Here is an 18250-nt window from a genome sequence, read left to right on the forward strand (position 1 = left end):
AGAGACGATGCTGATCCAGAATCGTACTGGAAGGGTGCTTGCAAATTTGAGGACCCACGGAGGACAGACCATTTGTGAGGTCCAGGGCCGCTGGGGCAGGAAAGCAGGAAGGAGGGGCAACAGGTGGGTGGGTGGGTCAGGGGACCTGTTCTGTCTCCAGAGGGCGCTCAAAGTCACCTCCTCCAAGAGGCCCCCCCTGCCCACCTCCCCGCCCTGGTCACCACCACACTGCACCTGATCCTGGGGGAGCATCTCTTCCGCTCCTTGTTTATCGGCATCTCCACCCCAGGAGTGAGCACATGGCCCTGGGGTGTGGGATGTGGGATGCAAACAGACGGGGCATGGGGTCATGTCCCTCAGGGCTTTGCCCAGCAGCCTGTCCTCGATGGGCACCCCAGGGAGGGGGGTTGCCAGAGCGAAGGGCCCCGCCCTCTGGAGGCAGCAGCTGCCAGGACATCACAGACGCCCAGGACCACGGTGGCCACTGGGGCCCCCACTCCAGAGGAAGGCCTCTAGGAACCCCTCCTAAGAAAGTCTGTGCGCTAAAGAATTCACCTGCCGGGAACTTCCCAAAGTTCGAAACCTGAGCACGCAAAGCCGAGTTCCCAGCTGGGCCAGATCAGGGCAGGTCCTGAGTCTCTGGGCACTGCCCACCCCATCCTGCTCCCCCACCCGGCTTGGTCCTCAGCCTCTTGAGTTGGAACTCTCGCCAAAGCTCCGGGCCTGACAGTGATGGGTGGTGCTCAGGGTGGGGCCGCCAGGTCCCCCACCCCAGCTCAGGGCTGGCCTGGGATCAGCCGCGGAGACCCACCGCTGGGCACGGGAGGGGTTGGGAGTGACCCACAGCCTGGGGTCACTGGGAGGTCTGCCCTGACGAGGGTCGGAGGGCCTTCTGACCCCCAGACCACAGGATCCGAGATGGGATCCCGTGCTCACAGAGGCTGGGACGAGGCCGGCTGCCCTTGGCTGGTGGCTCCTGCCCCACAGACTTGGGGACCTGAGGCCTCCTGATGCCCTTACGGACCATGTTCTGAGAAGCCCTGCAGTTTGCCGGGCACACCTGGGGCAGGGGACAAAGGGCACAAGGGGATGTGGGCAGGCCCTACCCGTGCTCCCACCAGCTGGTCCTGCGTGAACCAGAGCAATTAGGAGTAATGGTTCTAATGAAGTGCTAATGAGCCAGATTTGGGGAGAATGTGTGTTGGGGGGGTGTGGCAGCAGGCCTGGCACAGATGTGGCAGTTCTGGCCATGCCTCCACCCCAGTCACTATGCTAAGACAACTGGGAGGCCATCCACTTTCATGTGAGAAGAACAGGGGGCGGCTAGGAAAATGATGACTGACTCCCTCTCTCCCAACCAAAAAACTCTCCCCACACACAGCAGATGATCCCAGATAAAAAGCGAAGCCTCCAGGAATGAATCCACTTTTAAGGCATTCTTAGTCACTTATACCTGAGAGTGAAGGAGTTTATTAGATCTTTCCTGAGAAGAGGTTTTTCAGAGAGCGAGTAGGGTGGGTTGGGGTGGGGCAAAAAAAAGGCACTGAGCTGCCAGCCAGAGAAGGGACAGGTGGGGCCCGTGGAAGACAGGCCAGCTCCTTCATAGTCTGGCGGCGTGGGTCTCTGCAAGCTGGGGGCAGAGATGTCACAGGCACGTGGAGGCACCTGCTGGGAGCAGGGCAGACAGGTGGCCCTGGAGTTCTCGAGAGATCGTGCCGCCTGGACTCTGGAAGTGAGCGGCTTTAGGAGCCGTCTCTGGACGGGATGCTGAGCCCCCTAGTGCTGACAGGAGCCCATGCTGTGCCCGGGCCGTGCCGGATTCCAGGATCTGCTATGCCGACCACAGGACAAGGTGCCAGGGCATACTGGGCCCCAGAGGAAGGGCCGGGAAGGAGCTGGCAGAGTTTCCTGGACCTTCCTGGCCCCGGGTCTGGAGGCAGACAGGGAACAGAGGCAGGGAGGTGCTGTGGAAGCAGGGCCTGGCACGAGGGAGGGCCCACAGGACGGACTTGCCGGTCAGTCTTGGCAGCGCTGTCACACCTGTGGGCAAGGCTCTGTCAGAACACGGGAGGAGGGTCCCAGGGCTGGGAGGGGACAGGGCAGGGGGGGTGGCCTCTGGACAGGAGGGCATCCCTGTGCCCAAGGCCCAAACACACACTGGGCCAGACACTAAAATCGGCTGCTGGAAGGTCGGGGTGGGGGGCTCTGCAGAGCTGGGGTGATGCAAGCCAGCTGAGGGCGCAACCAGTGTGCTGAAGATCGGGTCACAGCAGCCTGAGGGCAGGACCAGGACTGTGACCCCCTGGGCCAGTGGGTGTGTGGAGGGGGAGGGCACGAGGAGCGTCCCCAGGCCAGCCCCTCACAACCCTCTCACCTCCACGTCCACGTCCACTCTCATGGAGGGCTCTGCTGGGCTCCCCCGCTGGGTCCTCCTGGCGGCTGCCGACTCCCTCTGCGCCTCCTGATTGGGGCCATCAGGTGGAACCCGGGACTAAGGCCCCCGTTCCCGAGAGGGGGACCCCAGACCCACTCCCGTCGGCTGCTTCTGGCCCATAGACTTCTCCACAGCCCTCCTCACTGTCCCCACTCCTGGAATATCCCCATTACCCTCGGGGCCACCCTGGGTCATTCCACCATGAGAGCCCACCACAAGGGACCTCGGGTGGGGGGGACAGGGTACCTGGGGGTCCTGATCTCCAGAACCCTGGGTCCTGCTGATCCACAGGTTGAGCCGTGATGTCACAACCCCAGAGAGCTTCAAGTTATCCTGCAAAAAGAGGCTTCCGTCTCAGGGTTTGGGGCCACTGGCCACAATAGGGCCTTGGCAGATGCCCTGGCACAGGGTAGGCCTCTGCCTCACTCCCATGTCCATCCAGCATGTGCCACACACACCTGGAAGGCCCCCACCCCTCCCCAGGGAGCCATGTGCACAGCTAAGGAGACGAGCTCAGGGACACACATGGTAACTCAGGTCAGCAGTAGCTTCTGCCAAAATCGGCTTCTCGCACGGCCACGGCCAAGGCTCGGGGTCCAGCCACCTTGGACCTCAGCAGCTGAAGATGCCTGGCTGGGCCCCAGTCCTCACCTTCCTGCTGGAGGCTGGCTCTGCTCGGCTCTGGCCCACCAGCTCCTTCTCAAAGAGGTGACGCTTGCTGGCCACACCCATGGGAGTCACGAAGAACTCGGTGCGGGAGGAGCCCGGACTCTTGACGGATTCCGATCTCTGGGAACAGAGGACACACACCGCTGACCCACGAGGGTGAGGGGCCCGGATCACCCCCACCACATCCTCAGGTACCAGGGCCCCTGCCAGGGCCCCGCCCACCTGCACGGCCGTGTGGTATCGCTCCAGCTTCTCGCCTAACTTGACCGTGCTGGCCGGGAGCCTCACGCTGGCGCTGCAGGACGGGAGGACAGGACCAGACAAGCCGGGTGAGGCCCCCGCCCCTTGGGGAGACCAGGCCTGCCCGCCGAGCCTGAGGAGTGGTGCCCACCCCACCCCACCCCGCCCCACCATTTTGGCAGAGAATATGGCCTCCAACACAGAGTGAGGCTATAAAGACTTGACCACAGTGAAACCCTCCAGACCTCAGAGGCTTCCCTCAACCCCAAGAAGCACCCCACCCAGCGAGACATCCCCAGGAGCAGAAATATCCACCACTCCTCCCCCGTCCCACCCTCCCACCTCCAAAACATCCCCTCAATCTCCCTCCTCCCCATCTTCCCCATCACGACAGTCACCTGCAACCTACTCCCTCTGCCTGCCACCCCCAGCTCTCTCCCCCTGCCACCAGACAGCTCCCACCCCACACAAACCCTCCTGTTCTTCTCGCAAAAAACCCCTCGGGCTGCAGGACGGGGGCCAGACTCCTTGGCACGGCATACAAGGCTATCAGGATCTGGTCCTGTCCCACCCCGCCCCCCCTCCCCATCCCCTTCTTCATGTTTATGTGCCAGCCAACCAGACAACTCCCGCTTTTCACACTCTGTGCCTTTGCACATGCTGTTCCCTCTATTCAAAATGCCATTCCTCCAGTTTTCCATCTGGGAATCTCCCACTAGTTCAAGCCCCCTTCAGATGTCGGGTGCTCTGTGACACGGTCCCCAGCTCGTGCAGGCTGAGCCGCGGCAGCCATCCAGAGCTGCCAGCCCTCAGTCCGTATTCTCCTCCCTGCACCTCCGCACTGGGTGGCTGTCCACCTTTAAAGCTCTGACGTGAGCTGCCCGAGGGCAGCAACTGTGTCTTATTCATCTTTGCACCCCTCGCCACCACCCCACCCCGGGGCCTCGCCCAGGATAAGGGGCCTCAGCAAACGTTAGGGGCAGACGGACGCAACAGGAGTGCGTGCAAGTCCTGACACACGAGCCCAAATGCTGTTCAGATCCTATTTCAGTGTTTTTCAAAACACAGTCCTCAAACTACTTCCACCAACGTTACGGGGCATTGGGGTGGGGGTGGGGGTGGGGCGCTCATTAAACATGCAGATTCCCAGGTGCCCCCAACCTCACCTCAGGCCCCGCTTTCCCTGAACTGTTCATAGTTCCCCCTGGAAGGCCCTCCCCCCACCCCACCCCTGCACCTCAAGACTAACCCCTCCCCTACGGTCGGAACCCCACCACGCCCCGCCTCCTCCAAGCAGCTCTCCCGGGTCCCTCCCCTCCCTGTTCCAGCTCTTCAGGCCTCAGCCCCACATTAGTCCAGTCTCCCCGCAGAGTCTGGAGCCCCGGGCAGGGGCTGCATCTTCCCCCCAACATGCCCTATGGCACAGCCGGGCTCCAGGAGGACAGGTGGCCAGTGCTCAGCAAGCAGCTGAACCCGACCAGCTGGGAGAGTGCCCGAGCCTCCAGGCCCCTGACCTGCGGGTTAAGGTCGTCTCCAGGTTTTCTTTCTGGGAGCTCACCTGAAAAGAGAAGGAAAGGGGCGGGTGAGGGGGAGACCCAGGGCGGCCACGGCCTTCCTCGGGGGAAGGGCTCAGCTCTCAGGACACTTCCTCCTCCTCAGACCCCTGCCCCTCCACCCAGACAAACCTTCACTCAAGGCCCTCTTCTTGTCTGGGAGCCACCTGCTCCCACCCCCAAGGCTGGGTCTTCTCGGGGTACTGCACCACCTGCCGTCCTGTGGGCCTCCCCGCTGCCGGGAGCCCCGCGGGGCAGGACGGGCACTGATCAACATCGGGCCTCCAGCCTCCCCCAGGCCGGCACACAGCAGGGGCACAAAGCACAGGTGGTCAGAAATGACCCAGTGACCAGGGAACTCAGAGTACACACTGGAAAAAGGCCAGAGAAGAGCCCCCAGTCCAACCGGCGGGGGGGCATGAGGAGAGCCCGCTGCCCCTGTCCCTGCCCCTGCCCCCTGAGCAAGCCTCCGGGGTGAGGACAGGGGCCGAGGGCTGGTGTGGGGCCTTGCTGAGTCCCGGCCAGGTGCCCGCAGCTCTGGCCTGCCCACTAGGTGGGGCTGTCACGCTTGTCCACACCCACGCTCCAGGTCGCTAACCTGCTGGCGTTCCTTTCATCCAACCCCCTCTGTTCCTGGCCACCCACGGGGATCCTAAGGCCCTCTGCACCCAGACAGTCTTCCTCCTCCCCACCGATGGCCCCTGTGCTGTAAGGGATGCTGGCCCTCCAGTGGCTTGGAGACAAGGATGCCCAGGGCTCTCACCCGAAAGGAGATGGTCCTGGGGCTGGAGCGTTTGAGGGAGCTGCTGTAGGTGGCCAGGGTGGGCGAGGATGTGTCCACCTCATCTTCCTTGCTGGGGATTTTCACCTGGATGGAGCAGGAGGGGTGTCACACGGGAGGTCTGGGTGGCCCCGAGCCCAAGCTGCCATGGGGACCCCATGTGGCCTGGCTCGTCCCAGGAACTGCAGGAGGAAGAGGGGAGGAAGACAGCCCTGCGCCCTCCTCCGCTGCTTCCTGCCCCTCTGCCTCTGCTGTGGGGATGGCAGACGCAGTCCTGTGGGGCCAGGACACAGGGCAGAGCTTTCTGCGGGAGCTTCTGGAAGGATCCGAGGCTTCCCAAGAGTCCTGGGGTCCTGGGGTCCCAGCCCTGAATGAGGACGTGGCAGGTGCTCCCTGTCACACAGCCGATGTCCCTTTCAGCGGCCAGCAGCCTGCCCCTGCCTCAGTGTCCCCTATCGTGACAGTGGCTGGATGCAGGTAGGAAGAGAAGAAACGGCCGAGGGCAGCCCGAAGATGGGAGGACAGGAGACAGTGCACAGAGGAAAGAGACCAGCAGGCCAGGACTGGAGACGATAGCAGAGGCACAGGAGCGACAGGAACACCCACCTGGACAGTGATTGGCGGGAGGCGGGAAGGCACAGCTGGAGGGCCGGCCGCCCCCTGCTCTCCCAGCTCGGCTGAGGCCCGGGGGCTCTTCTCAGGGAGGGCCCTTCCTCTCCACTCTTTGGTGCTGGACGCGCTGCCCCCAGGGGCCGGCTGCTCCAAGGCTGCCGCCCTCTTGGGGGCCGGCTTTGTCTCTGTGGCTGACGACTTCTCAAAGATCGATGCTTTCTCAGACACCAGTCTCCTCTCTGAGCCTGATGTCTTCCCCGGGCCGGGCGGCTTCTCCAAGACACTTGTTTTTTCTAGAACTGCTTTTTTCTCCATGATGGATCTTTTCTCGGACACAGATGTCTTCTCGGGGCCCGGGGCCTTCTCGGAGATGGAGGTTTCCTCTGAGACCAGTCTCTTTTCAGGCGCTGATGCCGTCTCTGGAATGGAGGACCTCCCCGAAACCTGGCTCTTGTCTGGAACCGGGGTCTTCTCCGAGGCCCCCTGCTTCTCGACTCCCGGCTCCCTGCCCGCCAAGCTCTCCTCCTCCCTGGCCCAGGGGCCCCGCCGTTGCTGGTTCAGCCTCCGGTGAGGCGGCAGCTCCACCTCCTTCTCGGGCGCCTGGGGCTGCTCCTCGTCCAGCCCAGGGCCCGAGCTGTCCTGCCCCTCCTCTGCCTCTAGCTGCGCCCGGAGTGGGGCCTGTGCCACCTCCACCGCCTGCCGCCTCTGCCTACGCTCCTGCCGCGTCCTGAGGATGGCCTGGACGTCCTCCTCCTCATCTTTGGAGGCTGGGGGTGGTGACCTGGCCACCTTTGCTTCCTCTACGCTGGGCAACCTGAGCCAGAAGATGGGAGACGGGGTAGGAGATGGAATCATAGGACATCAGAGCCGGGAGAGCCCTGGGGGTCCCTGACCCAACGGAGATACCTCCAGGGCCACCAGCGAGGGGGTGAGGACGGAGAGCCCTGCCCCATCACTGAACTAAGGAGCACTTTTATCTGCTCTACATATTGGGCTTCCAAGATATCATCTGAATGAAGCCCACCATCCTTTTTTTTTTTCTTTTTGAGGAAGATTAGCCCTGAGCTAACATCTGCTGCCAATCCTCCTCTTTTTCGCTGAGCAAGACTGGCCCTGAGCTAACATCCATGCCCATCTTCCTCTACTTTATATATGGAACGCCTACCACAGCATGGCGTGCCAAGCGGTGCTATGTCCACACATGGAATCCTAACCGGTGAACCCCGGGGCACCAAAGCGGAACATGCGCACTTAACCACTGCACCACTGGGCCAGCCCCCATCATTCTTTTTTAAAAAGTTTATAAACCTCTGTAAGGTGCAACCATTCCATGTCCAGACCCAAAATACAAAGCCTGATGGAACAGCCACTTTAGACGCGCCAGGCAGTGCAGTCAAAAGGAACAGATGCAATCTCTGACCCTTAGAGCTTAGAGCAAGACCAGAGACACTCAGGGATTGGTCAAAGGTCACACAGCAAATTGGTGGTGCAGCTGGGAGTAGAACCCGAGGCTCCTGATGCATCGTCCTGCTCTCCTGTCGGTTGTGGGGGTGCAGTCGGGACTAGGCACCAGCCTCGGGTGTCAGTGCAGCCCAGGACACACCCCTGTTCTCCCTGTTCTGGGGACCCAAAGGAACATGAGAGGTTGTCCAACCCCACACGCGGTGCTTGGCCTCCAGCAAAACGAGACCCTTTCCTTCATCACCACCCTGCTCTACACGTGATTCGGGGCAAGTTAATTCGCTGTCTGAGCCTCAGTTTCCAAATCTGCAAACTGTGCCTGTCAGGAGGAGAAACGAGCCTCATCCCATGGGAGGGCCCCACCCCGTCCTGATACCCAGGGGACATGCAGTAAATTCCAGACCCTTCTCTTCCTTTCCCTCACAACCCTAAAATCTAGGTGGCAAGGCCAGCCCTGTGGTCCTCCGCTCAGAAGCGAACGGTGGGGCTCCAGCGTTAGGGGGACGCAGCCTGGTTTAATGGCAAGAGCGGAACCACAGAGCCTGAAGGATCCGGAGGAAAATTCAGGCCCTGTCAACCTTTAGGTTTATGAGCTCAGCAAGTCACCTACACACTCTTTGACCCAGTTTCTCCACCTGTAAAATGGGTTAATGATTCCTCTCAGGGATACTGTAAGGATCAAGTGAGTTATGCCCATAAAACGTCCAGCCAAGTAGTGGCTCATGGCTGGTCTCCACAAATAGGAGCAATTATCGTCCTGAAGAGGGTGGAACCTGGCAGGGCTGCGGAGAGGCTGCGGAAGGCCAGGAACCTGAAGGTCATCTGCACGCCCTTCAGCCTCACTCCCTGTGCAGACCGAGCGCGCTGCCCTGGTCTGTCGGGGCGTAAATCCATCCCCACCACCCGGGGGAGGGAACGATGCCTCGCCCACCCCCACCCCCCCGACCAGGGCACCTCTCCACGGCCGGCTGGCCTCCGTTCTGGGTGGGCCTGGGAGCCTCGTCGTCCGTGGTCGAGCTCAGGTGGCGGTGCCGACGCCGGCGCTCACGTTCCTGCTCTTCCTCATCCTCCAGAGTCCACTGTCTGGCCAGGCTGGGGGAAGGGGAGGTCAGTGCAGCCCAGGAAAGCCCAGGGCCCATGCCTGAGCCGGACCCCGAGGGGCCTGGAGCAGAGACCACAGCCCTCCAGGCTGGCCATCCGCAGACGGCCCCAGAGCCCTGAACTGGGCCATGCTGTGAGCGCAGAGCTCACCCCGTACGTCTCAGACCTCACCCAGAGAACAAGATGGAAACTCTCTTGTTAATAACCGTGGACGCTGACGACATGTTGAAACAATAAACTTGGGATATACTGGGGCAAAGGAGATATATTATCAAAATTGATTTTCCCCATTTTACTTTTGCAATGTGTCTACTAGGAAATTTAAAATTTTAAACGTGGCTCACATTGGTGGTTTCTGTTATGTGTCTATTAAATTTCTACTCAAGCTGCCAGGACTCAGGTCAGACCTGAGTTTCTGGACCTCGGCACAGCTGACACTTCGGCCGGATAACTCCATGGGCAGGGCTGTCCCGAACTGCAGGATGTTGACCGGTAACCCCAGGCCTCTACCCGCTGCACGCCAGTAGCACCACCCCCAGTGTGACAACTGAAAATGTGCCCCAACGTTGCCAATGTCCCCTGGGGGCAAAGCCACTCCAGTGAGACCCGCTGGGTGGGAGTACAGCCTGGACTCTGGAGAGGCCATGGGGGCCTCCCTCTCTGGGGGCAACGACGGACATGGAGGGCGGGTACGGTGCAGCCTGAGGAGGCAGATGAACTCGGCATGTTCCTCTTTCTTTTGCGTCCTGGGATTCTTAATAAAACCCCTCGATGGACAACCACAAAGAAACTTCCTCAGAGTCACTCAGCTCTCATGGGATTTCTCATTTTCAGAGCAGAGACTCGCAAGGAAGGCCAGTTATACCGGGAAAAGATCCCAATGTGTCTTCCCTTCCTTTCCCAGGCTCTTTGAGTCTCTTTCATCTTTGAGAACCAGCTCTCACATGGCAACCCCATGCCCCCTGCTTCCAGTTCCTGCCCCGAGTCATCCTTCATTCAGGGGACCAGCCAGGCACGCCCACAGCAAGCCGACCACTCGCCCACCAGCCCACCATCCACTCCCATCAGCTCATCTACCTACGTAGCCACCTGGAAATCCACGCGCCCATCCATCCCTCATTTTCCTGCCCATTCCCATCCACCCACCCATCCTCATCCACCTGCCCTCCCATCCTCCCACCCACCTCCCCGCCAGCCTACCTCCCCTCCCGTCCACCCACCCTTCCACCCCAACCAAACAGCAAACATGCGCTGGGCGACCATGATGGGCCAGCAGCAGGTGAGGACCTGCGGGCTCACAGGAGGAAGCAAGGGCCCCACCCTGGAAGCACCTACTGTAGGAAGCTTCCCAGCCACACACACAGATGCCTCTGCAGAGAAAGGATGATTACTGTGGGCCAAGGTGACCAGGCAAGGCCCACGGAAGAGGCTGGATCTCAGGGGGAAACAGGACCTCATAGGGGTGACAGGGGCCTGGGGAGAAACCGCAGTCCAGGCGGAGGGAGGGCTGAGCGAGCCTGGACATCAGAAGACAGGCGCTCATGGGGCGGGGAGGCTGGGCTTCACGGGAGCCGGAGGAGAAGCAGGCAGCAGAGGAGCGGGCTGCAGGGTCAGTGGGCGAGCCCTCTCTGAGCCTACCTATGAGCCCCCCAGTGATGTCTGTGCCCCAATTGGAAAAGCCTGGAAAACGCCTCCTTCTTGCCTCCCATAATGAAGAGTGTAAGGCCTCTGCCTGCCCAGCAGGTGTCAAACCTGCTCTCCCAGCTTCCCTGCTGCCCAGCCCCGCTCCTCCGGGTGGGCCCTCCCCTCCTGCAAGGAAGCACCATGCAGCTGAGCCTCGATCAGAGGAGCCCTCGTGCAAACCCACACATTTCATAAGCTGAATTGCATATGAAGTGCATCCTAGGAGCTTCCCTAAGAGAAGACCCCTCCAGGTGGTCTTCTGGAGGCCCATCACGGGGTCCACCTGCCACCCTCCCTCCCTCGGGTGGGTCGCGTCCTTCCTCTGCCTCTGTTTGCCTCCCTAGAATGAGGATGAGCCGTCCGAAGGCTCCGATCTTTTTTTCTAGGTCCAACACCACATTTGTTGACGCGACAGTCACTAAACAAATATTTTCGCACGCCGACTCCATGCCAGGCATAGTTAGTGGGGAAGGAGGTGGACGGGGTTCCCCTCTTCCTGGAACACGTGTCCCGGTGGGGGGCTGGACGGGAGCCAGGGGACAGGTGAGTGAACAAAACGATGTCTGGAAGTGACACAAGGACAAGGGAACAGGGTAAGAGGTGATGTGAGGAGGAGACTGGGAGGGGAGGCCTCCCGTAGCTCCAAGAAGAAATTGGAGGAGCCGGATCTGGTGGCAGAGAGTCCAGGAGGAATGAAACAGGGACAAGGCCTGGGTGTGACGGATGAGCTGGCTGTTCAGGAGAAAGGGGGCCGGGGCCAGAGGTGGCCCACAGGGAGGTCAGACAAGGCAAGGCCAGAGCAGAGAGCCTCGAAGACCAGGGGAAGAATTTGGGTTTTTGTGTTTTGTTTTGTTTTGTTTTTGAGGAAGATTAGCCCTGAGCTAACATCTGCCACCAATCCTCCTCTTTTTGCTGAGGAAGACTGGCCCTGAGCTAACATCTGTGCCCATCTTCCTCTACTTTATATGTGGGATGCCTGCCACAGCATGGCTTACCAAGCGGTGCCATGTCTGCACCCGGGATCCAAACCGGTGAACCCCAGGCCACCGAAGCGGAATGTGCGCACTTAACCGCTGAGCCACGGGGCCGGCCCAAGGATTCGGGTTTTATTTGAGTGTGCTGGAGAGCCCCGGACAGTTTTACACAGGGAGTCACATAATAGGATTTATTATTATTTATCTCTCTGGCTACTGGAAAAAGAATTGAAGGAGGCAGGGCGGTGGGAGGAGCACCAGGGGATCTGTCAGGAGGCTCCTACACTCGCCAGGCGAGACCTATGCTGGCTTGAACCGGGTAGAGACAGAGAGATGGGAAAAGTGGGGGAATTGGGACACATTCTGAAGATAGAACTGGTGGGTTTTGCTGATGGACTGGATGAGGATGGGGTTGGGGCGGAGAGAAAGAGAAGAATCCAGGAAAACTCCTCCATCTTTGGCCTGAGCAATTCCTGGTGCTTCGGTGAGTGAGATGGGAAAGATGGGGAGTGGAGGGTCTCCGGTGAGACCAGGATGGCAGTGAAGAGGGGACCAGAAGGGGGGAGTTCTCTTCCTGACTCCTCCTGTGAGGAAAAGACACCGGTCAAGAGCAAAGGAGCCCAAGACACTCAGCTGGGGAGGGTGGAGGAGACCAGGGGGTGCCAGGCAGGCGGGTGAGTGCCAGGATGGAGCGGTGAGCACAGAGGCTCCCGGGCCCCCACAAAGAGCCCTCGGCCGCTGGGGCAGAGCCGGACTGGGCGAGAAAGGGGAGAACGGGGGCAAGAAAGGGGAACTAGTGGCCCCCAACAACTCTGTGAGAAGTCTGACTGAGAAGAAAAGCAGCTGAAGTGGGACAGGAGGAGGCCATGGGCTCAAGGAACGCTCTTTTAATCCAGGCATCCTTTACATCCAACAAACACACAGACCTGAAGTGCTGTTTCTTTTTAAAGACAGGCAGATGAAGGAGAGTGGAGAGGGCATGAGAGGTTTGAGAAGAAAGTGTGAAGTGATCCCGCAGGAACGGAGTAGACCGTGGGGTGGGCATCTCCTTTCTCGAGCATCCACCACGTGCCCCGCACGCCACCAGCACCAGCGAACACGGAATGAGGTGTGAACGTCGCCTTGCTCTCCTCCTCTACGGGAAATCACTAAATCTCCGCCTTGACAAACAAGAGCGTGCAGGGGGAGCAAATCCTGATCTCCGCCCCCACCGCAAGGCAATCTGTCCATCACCCCACAGGCAAGGAGCTGCCTTCGGAAGGGAATCTTCCGGAATCTCCCTGTTCGGACCCTCAGGGCAGCTGTTCCTCCTGCTTCAGCCACCTCGCGGAGGCACACAACCCCTGTAGCTCTGCACGTTGGCAAACTGATCATACATTCACTCATTCACTCATTCATGATGCACGAACCCCAGGCCCTTGGGAGCAGGCCCTGACCCCCGATCTCTCCTCGGCTCCGCTTGTTCAGGCTCAGAAACGCCAGATTCAGCCAGCTTTCCTGAGGCCACACCTGCAGTCCCTCGTTCTCTGGATGCACCCCCCAGCCCCTACAACACAGTTTGGGACCAGCTCTTGCCCTCCCAAGCCAGGGACCCATCCGCTGGGGAAAGCAGGCCACAAAGCTGGGCGCTCCTCTCCCCACCCCACCGCCGGCCGGGCTGGAGCCGCCAGGATTCCTAGGTCCTGAGCAACCCCATTCCCACAGCCCCTCAGCCCTCGGGGAAGTCATACGGTATGTGACCTGTCAGAGCCTGGGCTCCTCGGAAATGACTCACTCCCCTCACTCCCCTCACTCCCCAGGCTGGTCCTAGCCCCGGGGGTCTCCAGGGCTGGGGCTGCACGGGGTGGGGCCCAGCTGCCCCTGAGCATCCCCAGCTTTATGCCACAACCCCATAGCTCCCCCAAGGGGATGTGGTCCCCCTTGCTGCCCAGGAGGCAGGGGGCTGCCTTCCACCCTGAAACCCTGGCAAACATGAGTCCCAACCCCCCAACCAGGGAAGAGAAATGTTATCTCCAACAATTAAAGAGTTATCGGCCTCTACAGACGGAAGAGGAAACGGATGGACCTGGAGGGGAAGGCGGGACAGAGGTCAGACTCCAGGAGGGACCTCAGCAGGTGCCATGGTTGAAACCCCAATAATGAATAGACAATAATTAAGGAAGTAGAACAGTGCTTAACATTTTGTAGCTCACAAATTATTTGTTGAATATGGCGAATGCTAAATCAATCAATAAAGAAAGAAGTGCTGGCACCTGCTATAATGTAATATAATGCCAGGCACGTCCTAGGTATCTTACAAACGCCATCGACGTGAAGCCTCACCACCACCCTGGGAGGGGAGGTGGGGTCATCCCATTTTGCAGATGAGGAAAGTGAGGCCCAGAGGGGTTAATAACTTTCCCAAGACACCACAGCTAATAAGAAGAGGGAACCAAGATTGCAACCTCGGTCAGCCTCTCCAAAATCATGACCTTAACCACAAGCCCAAATGCCAGCAAAGGACGTCCCCAGAAGGCCCACCCTAAAGCAGAGGGAGACCCCACCTTCTGGGGCACCAGACCGCTGAATGTTCTCAAGAAGGAGCAGGGGAGGCTCTGAGGCTGCGAGATTCCCCACCCAGGACACGCCGGAGCTCAGGGGCAGCCTGGAAGAGCAGAGGTTCGGGGAAACCCAGGGGCCCACACGTTGACCTTTCAAGCTCCAGAGCCAGGACTGGGGCGGAGCCTATCGGCCCCACCATCCAGGGAGTCCCAGCCACTGTCACCAGCTGGTGCCACAGCCCCGGGCAGCTGCCCCAGCACTTCCTCCCTGACAGCCCTCTGCTCCAACTCCTGGCCTTCATCTGGGGACGCACATCCACGTCTCTGTCCCCATGTAGGGCTGCTCTCCTCTCCATCCTGACTCCGCCAACTCCATCCTTAGGAGTGGGGGTTCTCATTTCCCTTGAACAATTCTAGGAGCCATTATGCCCTGCAGATGCCCCCACGGGGCTGTTCCTCCTGAGGCCTAACTCCCATCTACTCTGCAGCAGCTGACGGTGGCGGGGGAGGGAGGAGGAAGCACCCTCACTTTTAAATGTTATGTTTAGCCGTAGAAAGTTTCTTCCCAAATGGAAGTGCCTAGAGGAGCCCTTTATGCGACAGATCAAGGCTCAGCTGCTCTGGATGAAGCAGGTGAACGCCGCCCCAGGAGCATCTGGTGGAACCAGGGGGCTCCAGGAGCAGGATTTGCAAATCCTGGAAGGAAGAGACAGACCGGGGAGCACGGGCCTGGCGCTGGCTGGCTCTGACGGGCTGTGTGACCTTGGGCCAGTCTCCGGCCCCTGAGGGGAGCAGACCTCAGATCCCCTTCTTCACAATGAGAGGTCGCCCCAGGTCCCGGGTCACTGAGGTCCCTTCCAGCCCTGATGGTCCAGGGAGAGGTGTGAGGGGAGCACCCAGGGCAGTGTTGGGAGGCGGCAGGGCTGCTCAGGCCCAGGCAGGAAAATAATTAACCACGGCTGCTCGGGCCCAGGCGCCCTCAGATCCACCCTCACCCCCTGCAGACAGGCCGGGCCCAGCCTCGCCCGTCACCAGGTCAGCCCAGAGAGGAAAGGACAAGGCCACTGACCAGGGCACCCAGCCAACCACCTCACCCCTGCCCCCAGCCCAGGGCCAGGGCATCTGAATTTCCACTTCCTGCATAGGATGGGCAGCCGGCTGGCCCTCAGCTCCCCACCGGGGCCCAGGCTGGGGACGCCTACGTCACACCCTCATCACAGTCCTCCCCAGCCCACGAGGCCCGGTTGACAGTGACTCACAGCCTTTCCCTCCTGCCTGCCGGCCGGGGCTTGTTGTTCACGCAGGGAGCGAGCGGAGCTGAGCCGTCCTCTGCCCCAGGTATCCCATCAGGGAGACTGCTGGCAGCAGCTGCATCTGCCCACGGGACTCCGGGAGAGCAGGACTGGTTCCCCAGCTCTCACCCTGGGCGTCCCGTGGGAGCCCGGCCCCACCCTGTAGCCACAGGAGACCACCTCCACCGGAGCAGTAGACAGGCTGAGCCCAGACTCCACTCCCAATTTCAAAGTTCCAGGGCCCCAGCTGCCTGCCCTCCACACGCCCATATCCACCTAGGCAGGCTGTCAGACGCAGGATCACACATGGCCCTGGACAGGGAGTTCCCGAGGAAGGGGGGCTGGGTGGTAGTTCTAACCCAATGCACCATCCTGAGGTCTTTGTAAACAGACCGAACACACTCGGACCCCAAGACCCCAACTCAGCAATGTAAGAGCCTGCTACCCCCAGGAGCTCTCCTCACTGCATTGGCCATAAACATGTGCCCCCATACACACAGCCACAGGCACAGGTACGCCCATACCTAGGAGCACAGACACTTCCACATCACCCCCAGCACACTGGCCACAGGGCCTTGACCCCCAGCCCCGCCCTCGGCTCAGACCTGCCCTGGGTGTGGCAGGCCAGGTCCCTTTTCCAGAGCACGGAGCTCCCTCCGTTCTTGGGCTTACCTTTTCCCCCTTTTGGATCCCATGGGACCCTCCATGCAGGGGTTAGCGGGCTACTGTGCTTCAGGGCAGTGTTAGGTCTCGGGGGTCTGGGGAGGTGGACCCCCAGCCCAGGGGAAGGAGCTGCCGAGGAGATGAGGTGCCAGAGAAGCTCTGGAGCCGGCCCCGAGGAGGGGCAGGAGGTCCCGGCCGCACCGGGGAGGTGGGAGCACGCAGGGGAAGCAGCAGCCTCATCTAATAGGGAAGGCCTGGGAGGGCGCCCTCTGCACCTGGAGCTGGCCCCAGCCTCACGAAAGGCCTCACGAAATACCCAAACACCCACCTGGGGAGTGGGGCCAAGAGGCCAATTTCTACCTGGCTAGAGCCCATGGGACCAAAGGAGGAGGGGTCCACTTTGGATCCACTGCACGGGCCTCAGCTTCCTTAGGGGCAAGACTTGTGTGCATGGCAGGGGCAGAGGGGTAAGGAGGTGAAGATGCTCATGTGAGCACTTCTGGGGGAGGCGCAGGGAAGTTCCCCGAAGAGTCACCAGGGGTCCCCAACACGACGAGGGGTGCTGCCTCCTGGACCAGCCCCCCCCCCCCAGCCTTCTCAGACCCTGACAGGATGCCCAGCAGGCAGGGACAATACACCCCATCTCCTGACCCTTTGAGGGACCAGCTCACAAATAGAGAGTGACGCACAGAGAGGGATAGCAATGCCTTGAGGTCACCCAGCCCAGACACCACCCCAAAACGCCACACTCAGAATTGGAGCCCCATCAGTGGGAAGGGACAGTTTCCCTTTGGTACTGTTCTGCTGTCCTGGCTTCTCTGGGAACTTCTCGCTACAACTCTCTACCTAGACACGGGGGCGAGGAGGGAGGGGTCTCTCAGGAAGCAAGACTTGCAGGTAACTCCTGAACACCTCCTCAACCCCTAAACTGTTTCTGACCCCCCACAGGGGGTCACCGGCCAGGAGCTCTCCAGGCCAGGGGCCAGCCTTCCCTAAGCACCCCGTCTGTGGCCTCCGTCCCAAAGGGGAGGAAAGGAAGCCGTGGGGGAGCAGAACAGCACTGGCACCTGAGGGTTGCCCAGCTTGGCTCCAATTCTGCCCCCTCCTCTTCTGCGACCAGGGTCCCAGTTGGGAAGGAGGCCAACCCCAGGGAGAGGCGCCCACCTGGGCCATGGCCCCACCCCCCCGCTGGGCTCACCTGGACAGCGCCGACCAGTCCTTTCTGCTGACGGACATGCTGCAGGAGCCGTGCGCCGTGTGCCTCCTGCTGCGGCCCCACCTGCGCCCTCCCGCGCCAGCCAGGTAGGGTCACGTGGCCGCTGATGTCACCCCGCTCCGATTTGCCAGCCCGGAGCGGCCTCTGGGCTGTGGGCGTCCCAGACGGGTGCACTGGTCTCCGCCCCGGACGGACGGACCTACGGACGCCGGGTCTGCACGGCTGGGCGGCGCCGGGAGTGAGGGCGGAGACGGCTGAGAACCAGTCGGACCTGCTCCCACAGGTGTGGGGCCGGGAGGGGGCGGGCCCCGGGGATGGGGTCAGGCTGAAACCCCAGAGCAGGCGGACGAAAGTGGGAGCACATACCCTCATCTCGGGTCTGGGGCACCCGCCCCCTCCCAGCTTCGAGACCCACCAGCCCGACTCCAGGAGGCCCTGGAGATGAGCTGGGCTGGGCTTCTCGGTTGCTGCACACAAAACGACCAGACACGCCCCACAGAAGGCCAGTCCCTCCCCAGATGAGATTCCTAGACTCAGCTCCACAAACATTTGAATGCCCAGGCACAGAAAACTTAAGGTGTCAAAGGCCCCGTCCTTGCTCGCTGACACCAGACTTTGGGCTGCAGGCGTAGGGTGTGGACAGGGCAGAGGACCCCAGCTCCCCGCACCCCCCCCCCAGGAGGAATGAGCTCAGACCACAGGACTGACATTTCCCGACATCCTGAGGCAGCCCAGGCACCACCAGCCCCACCTGGCTCCCTTAAGTGCCATCCAGCTGAGGGGGCCCATCTGGGCCATGGGGGGCCAGGTGCTTTCTGTCCAGGAACCAGCCTCAGATGGGCTGAGGGAGGGTCAGTCGCTGAGCACGGGAAGTCTTATCTTTCCTGATGGAGCAGAACTGCAAGGTCAGCAGCAGCAGCAGCCTTCTGCTCTGTGAGGAGCGAGGCCTGCAGGTGAGAAGGTGGAGGGAGCCGGAACTGCTGGCATCCGGCTGGCCCCGCTCCCCGCCTGGCCTCCCTGTGACACGGATC

The 18250-nt window shown here is 60.9% G+C and overlaps 1 protein-coding gene across 1 annotated transcript; it reads right to left on the bottom strand.

Moving 5' to 3' along the window:
• Window positions 1-1439: 1439 nt before the first annotated feature.
• On the bottom strand, window positions 1440-17459 carry LAD1 (ladinin 1). Its single transcript, XM_070602337.1, has 10 exons — window positions 17202-17459; window positions 8705-8842; window positions 6284-7103; window positions 5660-5764; window positions 4858-4901; window positions 3326-3398; window positions 3086-3223; window positions 2681-2767; window positions 2375-2461; window positions 1440-2040 (listed from the first exon to the last, which is right to left on the bottom strand). The coding sequence occupies exons 1-10, from the start codon at window positions 17237-17239 to the stop codon at window positions 2035-2037; spliced, it is 1536 nt and encodes a 511-aa protein (XP_070458438.1). The 5' UTR covers window positions 17240-17459; the 3' UTR covers window positions 1440-2034.
• Window positions 17460-18250: the final 791 nt, after the last annotated feature.

This window comes from Equus przewalskii, chromosome 31 (assembly GCF_037783145.1).
Source record: "Equus przewalskii isolate Varuska chromosome 31, EquPr2, whole genome shotgun sequence".
Taxonomy (NCBI): Eukaryota; Metazoa; Chordata; class Mammalia; order Perissodactyla; family Equidae; genus Equus; species Equus przewalskii.